The sequence below is a fragment of the Ursus arctos genome, unplaced genomic scaffold, assembly GCF_023065955.2.
Source record: "Ursus arctos isolate Adak ecotype North America unplaced genomic scaffold, UrsArc2.0 scaffold_9, whole genome shotgun sequence".
Lineage (NCBI taxonomy): Eukaryota > Metazoa > Chordata > Mammalia > Carnivora > Ursidae > Ursus > Ursus arctos.
Window position 1 is genome coordinate 79,340,585 of NW_026623111.1, and position 20,675 is coordinate 79,361,259.

The window sequence follows — 20,675 nt, forward strand, 5'->3', positions numbered from 1 at the left end:
CTAAGTTCATTTTATTTTCATATAAACTTTTGAATTATCATCAATTTCTATAAAAAATGAAAACTGGATTTAGAATGGAGTTTTGATAAATATGTCAATCAATTTAAATAGAAATGACATCTTAATATTGAGTAGTTTAATCTATGATCTGGTGTTCTTTAACTTCTTTCAGAAGTCTGACAGTTTTAAGTGCATATGGAGTGCACATAATTTGTAAAATCTATCCCTAAGAACTTTATATTTGTTGTAAATGGTATATCTTTTCAATTTTCTTTTTTTGTTACTAAACAAATCAGTTGATTCTGTTTATTAATCTTACATTCTGTAATCATAACAAATTCGCTTATTAATTCTGGAAGCATTTTAGTGGGTTTCGTAGGATTTATGCAGATTCTGTCATTTTTCTTTCCAGTCTATACATGTTTTTATTTTTTACATTATTGCATTGGCTAGCACCTAATCCCCACCCCCACCTCTAGCCCAGAAAAATGTTGAAAAAAGTGATAAGAGAGAATATGTTTACTTTGTTTCTAATTTTAGGGAAAAGCATTTATTTTCATCATTTATATGAGTTAGCTGCAGATTTTCATAAATGTGCTTTATCAGATTGAAGAAGTTCTCTTTTAATCCTAATTCGGTGAAATATATTACCATAAATAAATATTGAATTTTATCAAATGCTTTTTCTGTATCTATTGAGGTAAGCATATGGGTTTTTTTTCCTTTATTATTCTGCTAATATGTTGAATTACAATGACTAATTTTCAAATGTCAGATAACCTTGGATTCCCAGGATAAATTTCACTTGCTATTTTTTATTTTGCTGAATTTTAGTTGCTAATATTCTGTTAATAGAATAGTTTGGGGGTTTTGGTATTTATGTTCATGAGAGCTATTGACCCATAAGGTGTTTTGTTTTGTTTTTTTTTTTCCCTTTACTGAATGTCTTTGGCTGGTTTAGTTATCAGGATAAAACTAGCCTGTTGGAATTAGTTATGAAGAATCCATCCTTTTTATCTTTTATGAGTCCCTTTTTATTAACTAATTTTTCTTATGATTACTGTTCACAGCTTACTTCTTTGGGGGGCATCTATATCATTTTAGATCAGATGATGGCTATTTGGACATTTATGTTGTCGATGATGTGTTGTTTTGCTGTATTTTGTTGTCTTTATAAAAGATTGTCAGACCTTGTTCTGGGAGGCCTTTAAATATGTTGGGTTTTTTTCATTCTTTCAGGGCTTGGTTTTAGGCTGTGCTAGGGTTTATCTAAAGTCACCTTTACTCTAGGGGTATTTTAGCATGACTACTAAAGTGTGATTCCCCGCCCTACTAAAGCGTGGGGTCATCAATCAAGGTGATCAATGAGGTTTTTCCAATATAGCTGGTCAGACCTTGAATGTCTTTCTGCCTGGTGTGGTGTCTAGGAATTTTCAGCATACAGCTCCTTTTTGTCTGGTTTCACGGAATTTCACCCTAAGTGTATGCACAGTTCCATTAGCAGCAGATAGAAAGTCACCTATATGCAGATTTTTGGAGGTCTTTATGTAGCTCCTTAGGCCTGGTACTCTGCTCCACGAATTCCAGCTACTGTAGTCCCCTTGCTCCAACCTATGTCTCCTCAACCCAGCGTGACTCCCAGGTTCTCCTCAGGGGTCCTCCTCTATGCAGCTGGTCTGAAACGTGTCAAAGTCAGGTCTTTACTAGGCTCACAATTTTGTTTCTCTCTTCTCATGGATCCTGGTCCAGTTCTGTCTTTTGTCCATTGTCTGAAACACTGGTTTAGTGTTTTAATTGTTTATGGGGGGAATCTGGTCCCTGTTTTTAACTGTGGCCGGGAGTATAATGCTTTCACCCCTTTTTATAGATAAATAAACTTAGATTAGAAAGACCAAGTAGTATAGTGATGTTGAACAGGGATTTGGGATTTAGGTTGGAATCCAAATTTTTGCTGCAAACTAGTTGTACAACCTGAGTAAGTTATGTAACTTCCTGTCTTGGCTTTCATATCTTTAAAATGGATATGCTTATGTTTATGCTTATGATGATAACAACAATAAGAAAAATAATATATTAGAAATTATTTCTTACCATTATTGGGACAATTAACGAGATGACGAACATGAAGTGTTTAACATAATGCCTGGCACGTAGTGAGTCTTGTATATGGTGTTAGCCAACTAATGATGTTGTCCATGATCACTTCAGAAGAATTCTGACTTCAGGTCCACGAATGTAACATTGATGGACATGATAGAGGTTTTCCCATTATTTAACACAACTGTTTTTCTCTTAAAAAGTATTCAGAACAAGAAAATATATTCAGGTCCACCCACAGGACAAATCCCCTTGAAGCAAGGACGAAGTATACTCGTTTAAGGTAACATGAGAAATCTAGTTTGTGCTGTTGGAGACATTTTTAAGGAAAGATCTATGAATAATCCATCATGAATTCTTAGCTCAGGATAACTATTATTTAATTAATCCACAATGATGGGTATCTTGAATATAGGTAAGAATTAACAGTGTCGCAGTTTTGAGACTAGTATCGTTCAAAACATAACTTTTAAAGGACATATCCAGTTTTCTTTTCAGAACCCCACAAAATCTTGAAAAATCACAAGTAGGGCTCAATAGAGGAAAATCAGGGAGAGCTAGCATATTCATTATTGAAGGTTCGTCGATGTCCTAAGTTGATCCTCACGATGGCAGGTAGACAAGAAATAAGACACAGATTTGTCAGATGTGTAATGGAATATTTCAGCTCAGCAAGGGGAATTTAGAAGTCTTTCTCTGCTGACTGATCACAGCCACTGTGTCGGCCAACAACATCTGCTTATTCTCAGATGACAACAGTGCCAGTTAATTAGCTCTTGTTTATGTTTTGACTATTGATAGACTTAAATTATATTCATATTGTCATGCAGAATAAATACATAAGAAGGTTTCGCTTTGATCTAAATACAGCCCTTCTACTGTTGCAGTGACATTTGACCTGTATATCAGAATAAAAAGATTATAATAAGTCAGGCATAAAAAGTAGATCATCTAAATCAGATAATTAAAAAAACATCTGATGAATGATCATTTTGGCTTGAAAACAAAATACCCTACTTCAACAGAAGTTTTAAGTTGATTTATAAAAACGCAGACATTATCTACGAGAGATATTGGTGCTACAAAATGCCACTAACATCTCTGCAAAGTCCTCAATCCTCTTTTCACTTTGACTGTTTTAAAGATTTAATGCCGTATTTGTTAGTATAAAGCCTATTCCTTATGGCAAATTCTTGAACTAGAACGAATTTCATTCTTTTATGACCATTAAAAAGCTTTCCCTCTTCTGATCCTTGTAAACTCTCTTCCAATAATACTTATGAAAAGTCAAGTAAATGGTTTTTCTAGAAGCCAGAATAACATATCGCTTGTAGTAATTTAAGTTGCAGAAAAGTTTGTTTCTTTGCAGTACATTCTGTGTAACAAGGCTTCTGTCGAGGAGCTCAGTACAGCATTCTAGGGGTGTTGGAATATTTTCCTTCTGGGGACAAATATTCTGTGGTTGGCCAGCTCCAGCCTTTGCTGTTCCCATTTAAAGGCTTCTAGGTTAGAGTTGACCATAGGCAAAGCATCCCTCAGGGGAAGTGTATGTATAGGATATCCTCGCTTTTTTCTCTACCTTCTTACTTGCTTTTTTTCTGCCCCCACGTCCCCCATCTCTCTTCTCAAAGAACCATGAAGAGATACCATTCAGTCATATAGATATGCTTGCTTGGTGTCCTTGATTAGAAATAATCCAGACATGAGGAAGCTAAAACCAAGATGATTATTTATATAATTCTTAAAGCTGGAAGTTTTGAAATACACTGCAAAAAAAGCAATTTTAAAAAGCAGTTTTATATACACTATTCTGTCTCCACTACACTGCGCTCACATCACTAAGACAATTTAGCATTGAAAGCAGCTTAGGCAATCATTAAGTTAAAGAGCTGTCTGCTACTGGCAGCTTGTTAGTTCCAAGGCTTTCCATAGAACTTCAACCAACATGATGACATTTTGATCCCTTGTGTCCAAGAAGTGGTCAAGGTTGATCAGTCAGCTTTCAGCAGAAGAATTTGCTCCTGATGGCGTGGCAGCTATAATCGTATGGTATTTTTAGGAAAGTGATACACTGAAAAATAATATCATAATTATGTATTTATCAAGTGTTGGTTTCTACAACCTGGAGATTTGACAATGATTGCTCAAACAAATCATTACATTTCTTAAAAAATTTAAAAATGCACAGACGCTGTCAACTGAATGGATTATGAAAAATCTCAATCCTGTTACCATCTTAATGAATGCAGTACTGAGCGTCATAAATGCCCTTATATCCTTGTCACATAGTGTGAATTACAAATAGAAAGACCGAAGAAATGGTAAACTGACTTCCCTTTCATGGAGTCTGATTTGTGAATCCTTTGTTCTTTTCTCACTTATTACAGATGCCTTTCATTAGTGAGTTCTCATATTCAAATAATCAGCCCCCAAAGAGTCATAATTATGGGAAGACAATACCATTGCCATTTTCACAGTCAAATTGTAATATTTTTAGTGAGCTGAATATAGTAATTATTTATTAAAAGTAACACATGAAGATATGAATAAAATATCTTTATGTACAAAGTGGCATGGCATGATTTCTACCTAATATTTAATAATACACTTGCAAATTGTCCCTGCATTAACATAATACAAAACAATAAATACGAACATCAGGTAATGTAAGAACACCAAGAAAATAGGATCGTCTCCATGGATAGGAACCGCTGGCTCTGGAAACTTTAAACTCAAGGGAATGTCATGTCATCTTGAACCCACCTGCCTGGGCTATCAGGTTAACTGCTCACAAATGTCCTTCCTAAAACTCCATCTCCTAAGATATGCTTATATGTGCTTTTTCACGTCTCAAATGACAGGAGAGGCCCCGGCTTCTTTTGGATTCTATGAAATTATTGCATGTCATCTGGGCATCACTTTTTTGGGACAGGCGACTGGCACAGACTGGAGAGCAGGACTGGAAGTCAGGATTGAGTCCACAGATTGAGTCTCCCTTCCTATCCCTGGAGCATAGAAGCTGAAGATTAAGCCTGTGGGGGAGGAAAAAAAAGTTCAGATTCCAAGAAAGAGAAGAAGTAGAGATGCTGGAGAGACCATTTTTTTGTTAAGAAATGTTAGTGACTTGCTGAGGTTTCTCCACTCAGTGGAATCAGGTGACTGTCTCACAAGCACTTCAAACTCAACATGTCTGAAGGGAAAACACACTCTGTAGCCCTACCCCAGCCCCAATCCGTGGTTTTGTTTCTCCTGATTTCAGCTACTCATGGTCAACCTCAGTCTGGAAAGTGACGATCCTCATCCTGACCTATTGATCAGAAGGTCAATAGTAGCCCGAGGTTACGTTACAACACACGTCATTCGTCTCACTTCATCTCATCAGGCAGACATTTTATCCTCTCACGTCATCATAAGAAGGGTGAGTACAGTACAAGAAGGTATTTGGAAAGAGAGAGAAGCCACATGCACATAACTTTTACCGCAGTTTGTTTTTATAACTGTTTTATTTTGGTATTAGTTATTGTTGTTAATCTCTTACTGTGCCTTATTTGTAAATTAAACCTGACCATAGATATGTATGTACAGGAAAAAACATAGTATGTACAGGGTTTAGTGCTATCCATGGTTTCAGGCATCTACCGGGGGGTCTTGGAGCATGTATACTGCCTGCCAAACCTGTTCCCTCTGGCTGCACAATTCTAATCTTTGCTGGAGCCTCCATGGTCCACCCAGGCACTCATGCTGGAAGCTCATGCTGGACATATCTACACTCCAAATCTTCCTCATTCCCCACTGTGCACATTCAATCAATCATGACCTCTGGAGAAGTTTACCCTCCAGACATTTCTCTAGTCCATTCTGCCTCTTCACCTCCATGTCTACTGTCCCTGCAGAATGGGCGAAGCCCTTGTCCTTTACTTAGGGAATATTGCAACAGTTTTTCAGCTTCGTTGCTTCCAGTCTTACTCTTCTTGATTTAATCATTATTAAACACTCAGTGATGTGTCTTCAGCACAAATCTCATCATATTCTTCTTCTGATTAAAGTCCTTAACTCTACCCTATCATAATGGGACACAGTTCAAGATCTGTTGCTTGGGGTGACAATGTGAATAATGAAGATATTTATTGGCAACTTTTATGCTTTGCTGCTGTGTGCTTATCAGGGGGAAGCATGAACAGACAACTCTCCACTTCTCCTTCACAAGAAGAGAAAGAGAGCCAGGGCTTTGTTTTGTGACTGGGGTTTTCGTCTTTGCAGTGCATAAACAACTTTCTCTGTCGGCCGCACAAGGAGCAGGAGCTGGAGGTTTCTGTGCCTAAGCGGAAAAGGGGAAGTGGCCTAACCTGACAGGGGTTAGGTGCCGTCCTGCTGTCGATGGCAGGACTCCCAGTTCCCAAGAGTCTGGGTGGGGTGGGCCCTGGTACCAGGGGTAGAGACCTGCACCCTGCTCTGTCATGGCATGATTGGTGGAGGCAGGGACTTCGGTAGGGACGGTTAGTCACACTTTTGCCTCACGTGGGGGAAAGCTGGACCCTGGCTGTCTCTGTGGGGAGTGGTTTGGAGAGCGGGGAGTGGCCACAGGATCCACGTCAAGCTTTAGTCTATGGAAAGGATCATAGAACAGAGTATTTCTGATGTCCTCCCAGAGTATCTGCAACTGACAGATGGCCCAGTTTATGTTAGAGCATGGCACAGCTCTAGAAGGAGCACGATGATCATAGGCATGACTGCGGAACAGACCCTCTCTCCAATTTGGAACTGATTTCCTGGATATTTTACCTCCAAGGTAGCAGGATGGGGGTGGTTTCCCCAAATGAGGAAATTTCTGCATGGCATTAATGAAGGAGGAAAGAATCTCATTTTATTCTGCTTAGAAAACGTAAGCATTTTATTCTCGCCTTCTGCAGTCCTTGATAATTTACCGTGGAAAACAAGACCTCCCATGATCTTGTGCCCTCTACTGCTTCAGCCCGATTTTCCAGCCTCTCTGACATTGAATTATATCCTCTTGGCCCCTGCATCTCAAAATATGAATGGTGAGAACCAGATTTTTTTTAAAAATTTTCTAATCAGTTGCAAAATGATATTTAAAAAATACAATAACGTGAATAGCATATTGCAACCATATCAGATTGCTATAACAATTTTTAGAGGCTTATACTCAGTTTCTGTACTTAATCTCACCATAGAACGTTATCAACAGCTCAGTGACCTAGCAGCAGATGTGCGTGCCACAGCCCTAGGCCAACCCGTTGTTTCTAATTTCTTTCATATACATGCAGTTTCTTATCCTATAAATCTCAGCTCAAATGCCATCTTTTCTAAGTAATTAGCCATTAAATTCAAGGTGCCATGTCTAACTTACATACCACTATCTTATTATTTACCATATTAAAGTAAAATTGTCTTCCTCATGTGTATTTCCCTTCACTTCTGTAACCTCTTGAGGACAGCAGCATGTCATATCCCTGTTTATACCTGGTCCCGTACTTGGCAAAGAGCAGGATGTCTGTCACTCTTTGTTCAACTGACCCAGACTCTTTCGTAGGTGAGTTCCCAGGTGAAGTCAAGCGTTTGTAGCACAGACCATCTGGGTAAACACCAGGATTTATGTGAGTAAGGTAATGCTCATGATTAATACTGCACTGTTTTTTTCTTTCAAGGATCAGCAAGTAAACTGGGAACAAACTGACATTTTCATCAGCGTATACTCCACATGGATAATCTTTTTTCAAGAGATGGATTTTGCTTCATTAATGATTTTTTTCTTTAGTTAGAAGTTTCAATTTGAATGTACCAATATCAGTATTTGCTTCCTCTTCGATGTTACAATCTCTCTAAATTTAGTGTGTTGTCCTCAATAATGGTAATGCATGACTTTGTGGTCACTGAACGTCTCACAGCCCTAAAATTTTATAAATTTATGATGCTTATAAAGAATAAATGATCACTTTTATAATAAACTATCATAATGCATTCTTCAACACTGACAACACTTTATAAGCAAAGAATCAAAATGGTCTTAAAAGAAAATATCTTCCTGTACTAGGGTTTACAAATGTGGAGCCCAGTGTACAGCAGTATTAAGAATTTTGTTTAGGCACGTGTTGTGATGAGCACTGGGTGTTATACGCAACTAATGAATCATTGAACCTACATCAAAAACAAATGATGTACTATATGCTGACTAACTGAACATAGTAAGAAAAATGCGTATTAAAAAAAAAAAAGAATTTTGTTTGGGGCCATAACTAGGATGAGAAAATAGGTCTCTTTCATGATGTTTTGTTTTTAGCCCCTGCTATTTTGTCTTAAAATGTAAGAAAAATGTTGAAAACATGTTAAGCTCTTCTGGAAGTTTGCGAAGATGTTTTTTAGATCATCATGGTACCATTGAGAAATGACAGAAGTAGAGTGAATTGTATCTGGGAGAAAAATGAAAATGGGTAACATTCCATACTGATGAGGGCCTGTGGGATGAGACTTTCATATAAACTGCTGGTCTGTCCAGACAATTGGTTCTTGATCTGAAACTCTTTTTGCTTCTTAAACTGTCAGAAGGCTTGGAATAGAATGGAGAGAGCCTACTGGTGAGGGAGCAAGCGGGTTACAGTAGCTCTCTCCCTTCCTATAGTACAGAATTGGTTGTGGAACAATCAAGTGCTTTCTGTCCCGTTTTAAAATTGTCCCCTCCCCCACTTAATATATACCTTAGACATGTTTGCATGAAATTAAAAATTGTCTTGAGAATTATTTTGCTAAGTTGTATAATGTCATTGATTGGATGAAGCATAATTTTCTTGAACTTTCCATACCACTAGACATGTAAACTATTTCTAAATGTTAGCTACTATTCTTTGTATATTAACCTTTAATCACAGTTCAAACAATGTCCTTATGAAAATTTCCTAGAAGTGAAGTTACTAGGTGACAATTGTGAATATTTTAAGTCCTTTAGTGAAAGTACTACCAAACTGTTCTTCAGAAAGATTAACCTAATTTATACTTTCAAATGCAGCATCTGATTTTATTTGCTTCACCAGTATGACTTTTAAAAATTAGGAAGGAAAAAAAAGTTTAAGTAAATTGAAGGTTACAATTTTTTTGGTCTTAATTCACATTTTTTAAATGACTATAGTAACTCTTCTGTAATTTTATATTGCCATCTCTGTTTCCTTCTCTATGAATTACCTGTTCCTGGCCTTTGCTCATTTTTCTACTTCCTAATCTGTATAGATGTCTTTGGTATATTTAAGATTAGTTAATTGGTCTCATATTTATAGCAAACATTTTCCCAATTTGTTTTTTGTTTCATAATTTTCTTTATGATAATCTCTTTGTTTGGACTTTTTAAGTCGTGATGTGATAGAATTCCTATCTTTTCCATCGAATTTCCTTACATAGTTTATGTTTTAAAAAACTTTTAATCGGTTACTTAATAATACACACAGAATTTTTCTTTTACTCTTTCTCTCTTTTCTTTTTTTGTATTTAGTTCTTTATACATCTTTCTCCATTAGACATTATTAGCTAATGTCCCCACCTCCATCCTCATTATGGATCAATTTATTCATTTATTGGGATCAATAAAAAAAAAAAGAATGTACTTTGATCGCTCCACATTTTTGCATAGAAAGTCTGGCCTTATCAGAAGTTCTTTGTGATGGCAAATCAATTCCTTTAGCTATGTTATCCTTACCAGTCCTTTTCGTGGAAGAATTAATCTCAGAAGAAAATAACAGCACATTTGCATTATAAATGAGCACAAGAACATATAGAAATGCATATCACTAATATATTTCTAATCTTTGACTTTGGTCACCTTCAAAACTTAACACAGATTATTTTTGCATTAATAGCTATTTTGAAGGTGGTACCAGCTAATAGTTGGGACCGAAGTGAATTGTACCAGGAAAGTTTAGGCTAAAATAATCCTTTCCTTATTCTTAAAAAGTTATGATCCCTAAATGGAGCAATGCATCTTCAGTAAAAGGATATTTTTTGAACCCTTATCAATCTTCCTTTTGTTGATATAAAAGTCTCAGAGATTTTAGAATCTGTTTGAATTGATAAATCAGTATCAATCATGCTCACATAGCTTTTAATTTTTTTTCTCTAATTATTATCTTACTTCTTATATGTGATTTCACGTTCCCACTAGGCAAAGCTTTGCAGAGGGCAAGGATCATAGATCATAAGTATTTTGGAAGTCTTGTCTGCCCTGCCAAATCGCATTAAATATAATGCTTTGCACAAAATAGAGGATCAATATATGAAGCAGCAAGCGTTAAACTATTACGGAATTTGATTTGAGATGAAAATTTTTAACGTTGTGAACTTTCCATATTAGTGTTTTCTGTTGCATACAGATCCAGACTTCTCAACTTCTATTCCCAAATTTTCTAGCTCTGATGACTATATTCCTATTTATTCTGAATCTCTGAGTTGATATCTGATTTCTCATTAATAGCCTAATAAAGTCATTACTTACTGGTTACTACATTCAAAGTACAATGATTGCCAAGAGAAATACACTGAAAAAAAGTAAGATGAATAGTAGAATTGACATGTCAAACTTCTTTCTTCCCTTTACTTTCCGATCTTTACTTTTCAGAACATTGTTACATAATTTCAAAATTACACAGGAGAGCAACAAAAGCTACTTATCTCTGCAAATTAAAAGACATGAAATTAAAGGCTAGGCATATTTTTTAAAGTACAAAAAATGGGAAGGAATGGGAACTGGACAATAATTTATTTTGTCAAGCTTGTTTGGGTCTCCAATACTCCTGATCTCTGTATAGTTTTTCCTTCTGACTGAAAAGAAGACTTTGTCTTCCTCCATGTTGGACGATTAGTCACTAGGAGTTAAGCATTTTGATAATTTAGAAAGCATCATTTTACTAGCCACAAGGTTGCCAAGAAACCATAGCATGTATAGAGGAAGTTTTCCATGCCTTGGGTAGGTTTGGACCACCTGTCTCAACAAACTTCTCAAATTTCTCAACTTTTCAAACTTTGCATCTAAAAGTGTCCATAGCAAAAGGATAGGCAGACTCTCAGATTACTCTCATTCTAATGCACCTTTGCTGGCTAGAAAGGGATGGGATTGTGATCCTGGTGGTCACATCTGGATGGCACTGCTCTGTCTCCTCTCCTGCTACTGGCCAGAGAAGCATGGCAAGCATCATGTACTCAACGAGCCCTCTCTATGTGTCTGTAACAGCACCGTATTAGTGGTTGGGTACTAGGCATAGGGACTGGACACAACAATAACATTCCGCCCTCTGGACACTACCCAGAGTCCCTGCCAGGGTGGTCAGGTCAATTCTGGACAAATACATATTGATTTGTGTTTTTTTGCTTTTTTACTCTTAGTTGACAAAGGGTAAATTCTTCTGCAGGTTCTAAAAAGCATCAAGCGCTAATTGTGAGGGCACTTAATCAATGCTTCTTGTGAAAACTAAATCAAAATCAGAAGACCTCCTTACCCAATTCTAGGAAAGCAAAAGACAATCCCATGCTAAACTGAGAGGGTTAATTCCACAATGCAAGAACCTGGCCTGAGCTGTTTTACTGAAATAAGAAATGTGTCCTCATTGCCCTGATTCCTGGTCAAAACAGAGGACATGCAGAAGAACAGTGTTGCTCATAACCATAGTTTTGGGAGGTTTCAATTATTTATTGATTCACAATTGCTGTAATGAGATTGTTCATTTGCATCTGTTCTCATAGAGACCCTGGCCGGCTCTGTCCCTCAGCTAGTTATACAGCAACAGTATGCCCCTGGGACCAGCTGGGTATAAGAAACCCCAACGGAGACTACTTTCTTGGATCACCTTGTTTGAGGGGCCATGTGTACATATCCACGGTTCTTGCACCCACAGAGAATGTATATCCTGGTATAGTCTTTACAGAGCGAGGACAGATGGACCTCCTATCTGCCTTCTCTGAACCCCTTGCCCTGAAACAGCCTTTGGCTGTGATGCATATCCTTACTTCAGTGCAGCTGCTGTATCCTATCTTTTTCCTGCAGGGAACTGAAAATTTGTAAGCACTGTCATTCTGGGTCCTCCGTTAGCCATAGAACCCTGTCTAACTGCCACTGTTAGTGTGTAGACACCGACCAGGTAAAGGCAAACTTCATTTATATGAAAACATGACCAACAGGCAGAGTAACTGTGTCATTTCTGAGGTAGGCAAACAACTGGAAGAATCTTCCACAGCCCCCAATATAAGCATTTCTCTGGAAAAATCTTGGAGTTTGTTTTTAGACAGATAGACAATGATGGTTTCACTGACACAATCCGTTAGCTTTTCAGCTTGTAAAAATCTTTTGAAATAATCTAAGCTGCAGCACTCTAACAAAGCAGATACTAATGAGCATCTCAGTGAATGAAATTAAAAAAAAACGTACGTATTTATTGCCCAGGTGTGGGGAGGACTCATCAAGCTGTCAGTTCTTGGCTTTTCCTTGTGCGGAGTGCTCACCTACAAACAGAAGATATGTTTTGATCCATAAGCTCAGAGAGTGAATAAGGATGAAAATATAGCTTCTTGACTTGTTTTTTTTATTTTTCCAGGAAAGTCCAATTTCCCTGCAAGAATGTCATTAGAACCACAACTTGTCTCTTGGTATCGCTTGGAAATTGTTCAACAAAATTTATGAGCTTTTTTCTACCATCATCTGTTTTCACCCTAAAGGAGCAATGCTAACTAACTCCCTGGGGGTGGGGGGGGTGTGAGTTAATGAGAGAGGCACCCTAGGGAATGAGGTATAGATTTTTGCTTTTTCCCTGAGCCTAAGTAAAACTATGTTATATGTTTAAAGTGCCATTTTATCAGGAAGCCATTCTAGAGTCCTCTCTTTAAATAATTGAGTGAGAGTTTTGTGAAAATGAATTTAGAGGCCAACATGAACCCTTTGGTGATACACAGAGCAGCACAGGGAATATTACTCAAAATAACATATTATTCCATCGGCCAATATAAATATTGACCTAGGCTGATGGGAAGCTGAAGATCCCAAGTGTTTTCATATGGCCCTGCATCCACGAGCAACACATCTCACACTACCTGTGTCTTTCAGGTAGACACAAGTATCACCATCAGTCATACTATACAAAAGCAATATGGGCCCACGTTTCCAGCTTTGAGAATAAATGTCACTGTTTTGCTCCAGCTTTTATCTGTCATTTAGAAACCTGTTTCTGGGAACTCCGTTGATGTCACCTGTCACCAGAACTATTACGGTGATAATAAATAGTGCCAGAGACCAAGAAGGAGAAAAAACCTGGGATGCCCTTAAGAACCCCTGATGTGGGGAGCTCTGAGAGATGCCAGGTATGGAGCGACAACCCTCCCAGTTGCCTTCCAGAACAACTCTTTGCTCACTATCATTATTTTCCAGAAAGCACAGCACTTCCTGGAATCCATGGCTGTGAAGTAGAGGAATGAGAAGTGAACAAAATAAACACTTATCGAACCCCTACTGTTTGTCAGAGTCATCTAAAGCAAATCATATGAAAATCATTCCAATTCTTAATATCTCTTTTCATGTTCTGTCTAATTGGGAATAGAAAATATGAGAAAGATTCAATTACAATATGAATCCGATAAGTTATAATAATAATGTCTATGACAAAAGGAAATGAAACACATACCTAGAAAAAAACCACTGTAAAGAAGTACACCAATGCCAATGGTGATTGCATTGGGTTGGATTTCACAAGTAATTTTAAATTATTTTCTGTTCTCCAATTTTCCCTATTCTCTATTACGCATAATATGGTCTAATGTTAAAATGGCAGTGTAAGCCATGAAGAGATATTACAAGGCAAGTGATACATGTTGATTTGCCAAATGAAAAAAATATGTTCAGAAGAGGGAAAGACCATGTACACCGAGGATAGTCAAGGAAGCTTCGGTGAAAGTGTAGGGAATGGCCAAACATTGAAGGGCTGAGAAGACAGAAGCCGAATCTGTGTATGATTTTCTAAATCTTTTGATCTTTTTGCTCATCTTCACACTTCACATTTCTTTTTTAATTTGTGAAAATAAATAAGCAAAAAAAGTGACTGTACATTTAATAATTACCATAACATACTAATTAGTATTGGCATACTAATAATTTACTAAGAATGTGTAATTACCATAATGGTGAAGTGGTGGAGGGGAAGGAGAGACAAAAGGGACCAGGGCACCATCTCCCCCTTCGGAAGAGCTTGAGTTCGGCAAGGAAGACAGGGGCAGGAGATGAATGGTGTCTGGAGAATATGCGTTAGTAAGTGGTTCACAGACTGAGCAAGAGAAGTCTTGGCGCATCACAAAGCGCCTTTGTAGACACGCTAAAGTGTTTGAACTTTATCTTAGGTAATACAAACTTACCAGTTTTCTAAGCAGAGGAATATTATACTGAATTCAGATTCTCTTTTTCTTCTTCCAAATGGTTCAAAATCAAGTAGTGCTTTAACACTAAATTCAAAGATACTATGCTTTGTTTCTTCTGTGAAGTCATGTATTCTTTAATTGATTTAAGCAATTTTTCCTCATAATCCTATAGTCTTTGATATTAAAAACAAGACATTGTACATTCACTTTCTGAGGTGTGCGTAAATGGGAATCATTTCAAGATGCATCATCGTCACGTGTACATTTTGCCGTCGATCGTGGAGATGTTTAACTGAGCAAGATTTCTTACCAAAGTTGAGTGGGATCTTGTATGTTCTCATAAAGGACTCCTTGATCGGTTGTGTTTGGTGCTCATTTGTTTCTGAAAGCAGATTCCTATTGTACTCTAACAACCTTTTTTCTTTTACGTTAAAGAAAACTCCTAATTTAAATAATCAAATTTTAAACATTTATGGATTACAATTTCAGCAAAACAACTTGCTCGAGAGTGAACACACTTGAAGAAAGCAAGGAATGTGGATGATGGCCTAATCAGAGGAGGTTTTGGAGCAAGGAACTCTCTTATTAGGAGAAAATGACCAGAACAACAACCATGGCTCTTGGAGGCTTCTGGAAACCCAGACATTTTAGCATCCACTGGCATTTGCCCCGAAGGTGGGTTGCTGCAGAGCTCTGTTTCCTGGGAAACATGATTTATTGACCTCCAAAATGGCACAATTTATTCTGAGATACAATACCAGAGCTGATAAATTAAAGCACTGACCAATCCAATGCGTTCTTTTGACCACTGAAGCTCAAATTTCATTTTGTTTCCACCTAGGTGCATTAACACCACATTTCTTAGGTCACAAGCAAATAACATAAAGTGTAACAATCATCAATTCTGAGTGGCGGGTAGTCAGATATTTGTTCTGTCAAATTCTTTTCTATATTTTTCAGATTTCTAAAAATTTTTATATAGGAGATAGTGGAACATTGAGCTAAGCCTGTGCATTTAATTCAAACCTACTCATTTAAGATTTTATTCTAGTTCTATTTTAGGAAAAATGTCATAGTTATGCAAAATATGTTTAGGTAAAATAATTATAACAACATAACTTCTGTTGAGTATAGTGAGCTATATTTAAAAAAAGCACATTTGAATACTTTTAAAAGGAAGTGGACAGGTATTTGGTGATGAGTGTTTCAGGAACCAGACTTTAGTAAAACTTGCAGTTGTACAGACAGCATTTGGAGATCATTATGTTTTGGATTCTTAATTCTCGGCTATTGAAACTGACTGTGAATGAGCAATTGCAGTTTTGCCCTATCACCAAATATCTTCCATGGTAATCAGCTAGGTTGACCATGGAGAGGTTATTTCATTAAAAGAGGTATGATTCCTCAGGTAAGGTTGGTAGAAATAAAAAGACCAGAGAATAGATTTTATTACTTCCATGATGATATTTCCTCCTTAGACCTGTGACTTAAAAATTTACTTATGATGAAAAGGAATCTTAGAGAATTAAGGGTCTTCTTAACTATCCCCCCGTAGTCTACGTCCCTTGTTACCGCAATGATTATGGGAGTGGGAGAAGCCAGTTTGTGTCGACTTTTCCCTGGGCCTTAAAGAAGACTCAGATATTAAATTTGCAACCAAAAAACAAGATTCTCTGGAATTTTCCCACCCTCAACCCTCAATTCTGGTGTCAGTTGTGATTTCCATGGTAGAAATGGGGGGTAGGGCAGGTTGTCCTCATCCCAGGCCTCTCCTCGCAAACATAGCCAGAGGCTCCTACACGGAGCTGGGGTCTCCCATAGCTAGGAGAGCCCTGAGGCTGCAGAGTGTTTTGTTAAATACCCACAGGAGTAATGACAGTGTGTGAAATTATTGTGATGCTTTCTTGCAAGCCACAGGCAGATTCTGAGAACTTTTCTTGGCAAATGGTGTGGTCACATTCAGGATCCTTACTTAAGACTGGTTCACATGTAGGCCGCACTTCCCTGACCTGGTAAAATAGGCTTGGCAACTCAGTCAAGACTGGTGAATAACCAGGGGAAACCTGTAAGTGGTTTCCAATTATCCTATGAATGAATGTTACTCCTTTGCCCATTCAGATAGTTACCTCTAAGAGAACTGTGTGGGAATAAAGGAAATGTGTGCATTGAAGAGCAGAAGAGATACAAGAATGAAGAATGTCTCTCGTAAGAGAAATGACTCCCATGACGGGTCTGGGCATGTGTCTGAAGATTCTGGGTACCCTCAGTTTTCAAGGCTTCTGTCTATATGCTGTAGTTTGTTCTCGTTAGAATTTCCCACCTGAAGTTGGGACCACATTCAGCCTTTGGTACCTTACTCTTGAATTGGGACCATATTGATTGCTTTTTGTTTGACAAAATTGTTTTTGCTACATATATACAATGGAGCTCATTATTCCATAGCTTTCACCTGACAAACTACCTGTATTCTGTGATTATTTTGTACAGGTAAAATGGGGGACTTAATATTGTAAATGCAGTCATGTAACTTGATATTTAAATTAGAGCCACTTGGATTGTTTTGTAGGGCTAATAATTATTTTTTATATATGTTTTGCAATATTGAGGTTTTAAATCTTTGGTCTACTCAGAACAAGAACAAAATCTGTGCTTTTTCATTTTTAAAAGTTACTTAACATTCATTTTTCATTACTCAATAATTCATGCAAATCACACCTATATTTTGAAAAACTTATACATTTCAAATCCAATTTAAAAACCTAGGAAATTGGAAAAAAGAAATGTAAATTTGATCAATGGGAGATTGTGTTTTCTCCTCATTGGGAAGTTCAATTAAAATTATATGAAATGATACAAAATAGGATTTACATTTTATCTAATGAATCCTGGTTCCAGTTGACTATAGATAGTCATTACCAAAAATGAAACAAAGCAACAGCAATAATAAAAACCATGTAGTACATTTAATGTTCTTTCTGCTACTACCGCAGAGTAGAAAATGTCTCGAGTCACCACCCCTTTCTTGGAACACATTCATATTATAAAAAGCAACCTTTAAAAGTATAATAGTCCAATGATTTTACCAAAAACAGTATTTCCAGGACTCATCTTTTCCGTATACTTTTCCTGCATTGTGGGGGAGTTACTAATTGTCTGTTTCTAGAGAAATTATGCTTTTTGGTTGTGTTTCACCTGAACAAAATCCAAGTTAGATTTTGAAATAACCATTTTCAGCTAATCAACAATCTGGGAGCTTACCAGACTCGTGAGAAATTGTCTTAACAGTGAGAAGCTTCACACTCTCTTTATCGGACTGAGGTCTGTTGGGAACAGAAAACATAAGTCAACACCACAGTAATTAGCATTGTATGTTTGTGAAAGAGAGTATACATGATATAAGCAGAATGAAGAAGATACGCAAGCATATATATGTGTATATATGCCATATATATATATATATGTGTGTGTGTGTGTGTATGTGTGTGTTTCTATGGCAAAACCTGTCTTTTTACATACAGACATATGTATACTTTTATAGCTTTCTACTTCTAGAATCAAGCCAATAAATGTCTGCCACACTGTTAAACAATGATAGATAAATCAAGCACGGAAACGGGTTGTGTGAAACATTGCTCACAGGTCCGTAACGCACAGGTCTCCAGTCCTGAATTATGAAAGGGAAGACATAGGGATGTTTCCAAGCCTTTTGGGCTCATGCTACGTTTTGGGGACATCCCTTTTCATGAGGCCCTGGCTACGGCAGTGCAGGGTCTGACCTATTCTTTTTTTTTTTTTTTTAAGATTTTATTTATTCATTCGACAGAGATAGAGACAGCCAGCGAAAGAGGGAACACAAGCGGGGGGGGGGGGGTGGGAGAGGAAGAAGCAGGCTCCCAGCAGAAGAGCCTGACGTGGGGCTCGATCCCAGAACGCCGGGATCCCGCCCTGAGCCTGAGCCGAAGGCAGATGCTTAACGACTGAGCCACCCAGGTGCCCCATGGGTCTGACTTATTCTAACCAGGAGTTCCCACCTATCTTTCTCAGATTCTAAACAGTTTCAAACCCAGGTTACTTTCCTTGGACGTCTCAAGAGACAGTATTTCTAATAAAGGATAAGTGATCTAGGGATATTGTTTTTAAAGTCCACAATTTGACGAACATACAAAAACAGCTACATGAAGGGAGGCTGCAAATTCGGGTCAACAAAGAAGCCTTAATTACAAAACTTGTTTTTGACATTAAAACAATTTGTCTCTTTATGGAACCTAGTTTGTAACAGCTGGCTGGATTGGTAACAACTGTTTTTTGTTTTGTTTTGTTTTGTTTTAATATGTCGAAATAGAATAACCATCTACTGTCACTAAGATAAAGTCACTTAGAGCTGTCTCAAGGTGCAGGCATGATTATTCCCTAACTGTGATAAACATACTGAACATTTCACTGGGAAAACTATTTTAAAACTCTAGGTATGTTTTCTATGAGATTTTTCCTTATAGTTATTTATATTTATTCTTCTATCTTTGCATTTCATCTTTATTCTTTTATTTATTTATTTATTTTAGAGGAAGACAGAGAGAGCACGCGCACAAGCAGGAGCAGGGGCAGAGGGAGAGGGAGAGAGAATCCCAAGCAGACTCCTCATTGAGTGCGGAGCCCACAGGGCTTGATCTCTGGACCCTGAGATCATGACCTGAGCTGAAATCAAGAGTCGGAGGCTTAACCGACTAAGCCACCCACGCACCCCTGCATTTCATCATTTGATTTCCCATTTTACTACCTTATTCAAGCTTAAGAACAATCTTCCCTTCCAGTTGTTGGAATTTCTCTGTTGATTCAGACAGAGTTCTGACAAACAGCCAAACCCTGTTTCTTGTACTTTTTACACAGATTCTTTTAAAAACTAAACCAAAAAGAGTCTAAATAGAAGATTAATGTTTTTGGGGTTTGTTTTTGTTTTTGTTTTTTCCCCATATAAATGGTAGGGTCAGAACTTCTGGGGAAAAAAAAAGTTACGTGGCTACTCACTGGTCATTTCCATTTTCCGGTGTGCCTAGGGGAGGAGAGAATAGTTATTAGAGCTGTGAGAAGCTTGGCTATGAAAACAAACAAAACAAACACAACCCCAAGACCCCTGCTACTTTCTGTGCAGAGATGTTTATAAAGCCATTTTGTAACTTTCTTATCTCCCTGCAGCCCCACTGGCCTTTTTCTCAGATATGGTTCCTATTACACCTCAGGTATGATGGATACATTCATGGGATAGTCCTAAGTAGGCCAACTCCACTGAATTTAGTTCTGGACTAATTTTAATCTTATAGTTTCATATTGCTATGTGAAACTACTATCCATTATCGCACATCCCACAGACACCAGAAAATGTCTCAGTTTATTTCAGTATCTCTGAAAAAAAATTTCCTCAAAGTATCAAATTACCTTTTTATACCAGAGAATTGAATTTTTGGCTCTCCTTTATACACTGCTCTTTCTGGAGACACAAATCACTGCTTTGTGGTGAACGACAATGTAGACATTGCTTCGAATGGCATCTGGAGTCCACTGATCCGGCCTCTCAAAAGTGCTCTGCAAAATGTCACTGAGGCTACTCACTGTAACTAATCTTTTGTTCGTTTTGCTGGGCTGCTCCACCAGGGTCTGGTAGAGACATCTGGGGTGCAGAGTGAGAATTCAGAATGATTTGTTCTGCACAAAGCCTTGAACACTAGGGAGGATACGCTGGTGGTCAAACCTTGCATCATTCATCTGGGGCGCATCAGGCAAACTAATGTAGTTGCTTCAGGTCCCCCTGTTTTGTTCCCGCTTTTGCTGTGGTTTTATTCCATCGCTACTCAGCTTCTGTCTCTTGGATTTCCTTTCACCTCTAATGTAGCCCTTGTTATTGGGATGTGCCCTTTGTATATGATTCTCCTGGTGGTGACCATCGTTCTTTTATAAAGAGCGTGAGTTCCACGAATGTTTTGGCTAATTCTATATCTGTCACTTTGGCTAAGAGACACCATCATGACTCTTAATCCCTAGTATGTAACTCATGGCGCCCATATGCTGTTCACCAACTCCATCTAACGTTGTCTTCCCAACATCAGCAGGATTTTAACAGCATGTTTTTATTCCTACTTTAAGCATTATGTATGATATCACTTGTCATGCTTGTAACTCTATTTCAGAAT

General features: G+C 37.7%; 1 protein-coding gene across 1 annotated transcript in view; it reads right to left on the reverse strand.

Annotated features, from left to right (window-relative positions):
- Positions 1–2,460: 2,460 nt before the first annotated feature.
- The window catches only part of EMCN (endomucin), a 100,339-nt gene continuing 82,124 nt past the window's right edge, over positions 2,461–20,675 (reverse strand). Inside the window, exons 9-12 of the mRNA XM_026509654.4 lie at positions 19,516–19,540; positions 17,749–17,810; positions 12,518–12,591; positions 2,461–5,129 (exon numbers count right to left, since the gene is read on the reverse strand). Of these exons, the coding sequence (XP_026365439.2) occupies positions 12,557–12,591; positions 17,749–17,810; positions 19,516–19,540 (122 nt within the window). The 3' untranslated portion in view covers positions 2,461–5,129; positions 12,518–12,556. The remainder of the gene's footprint in view (positions 5,130–12,517; positions 12,592–17,748; positions 17,811–19,515; positions 19,541–20,675) is intronic.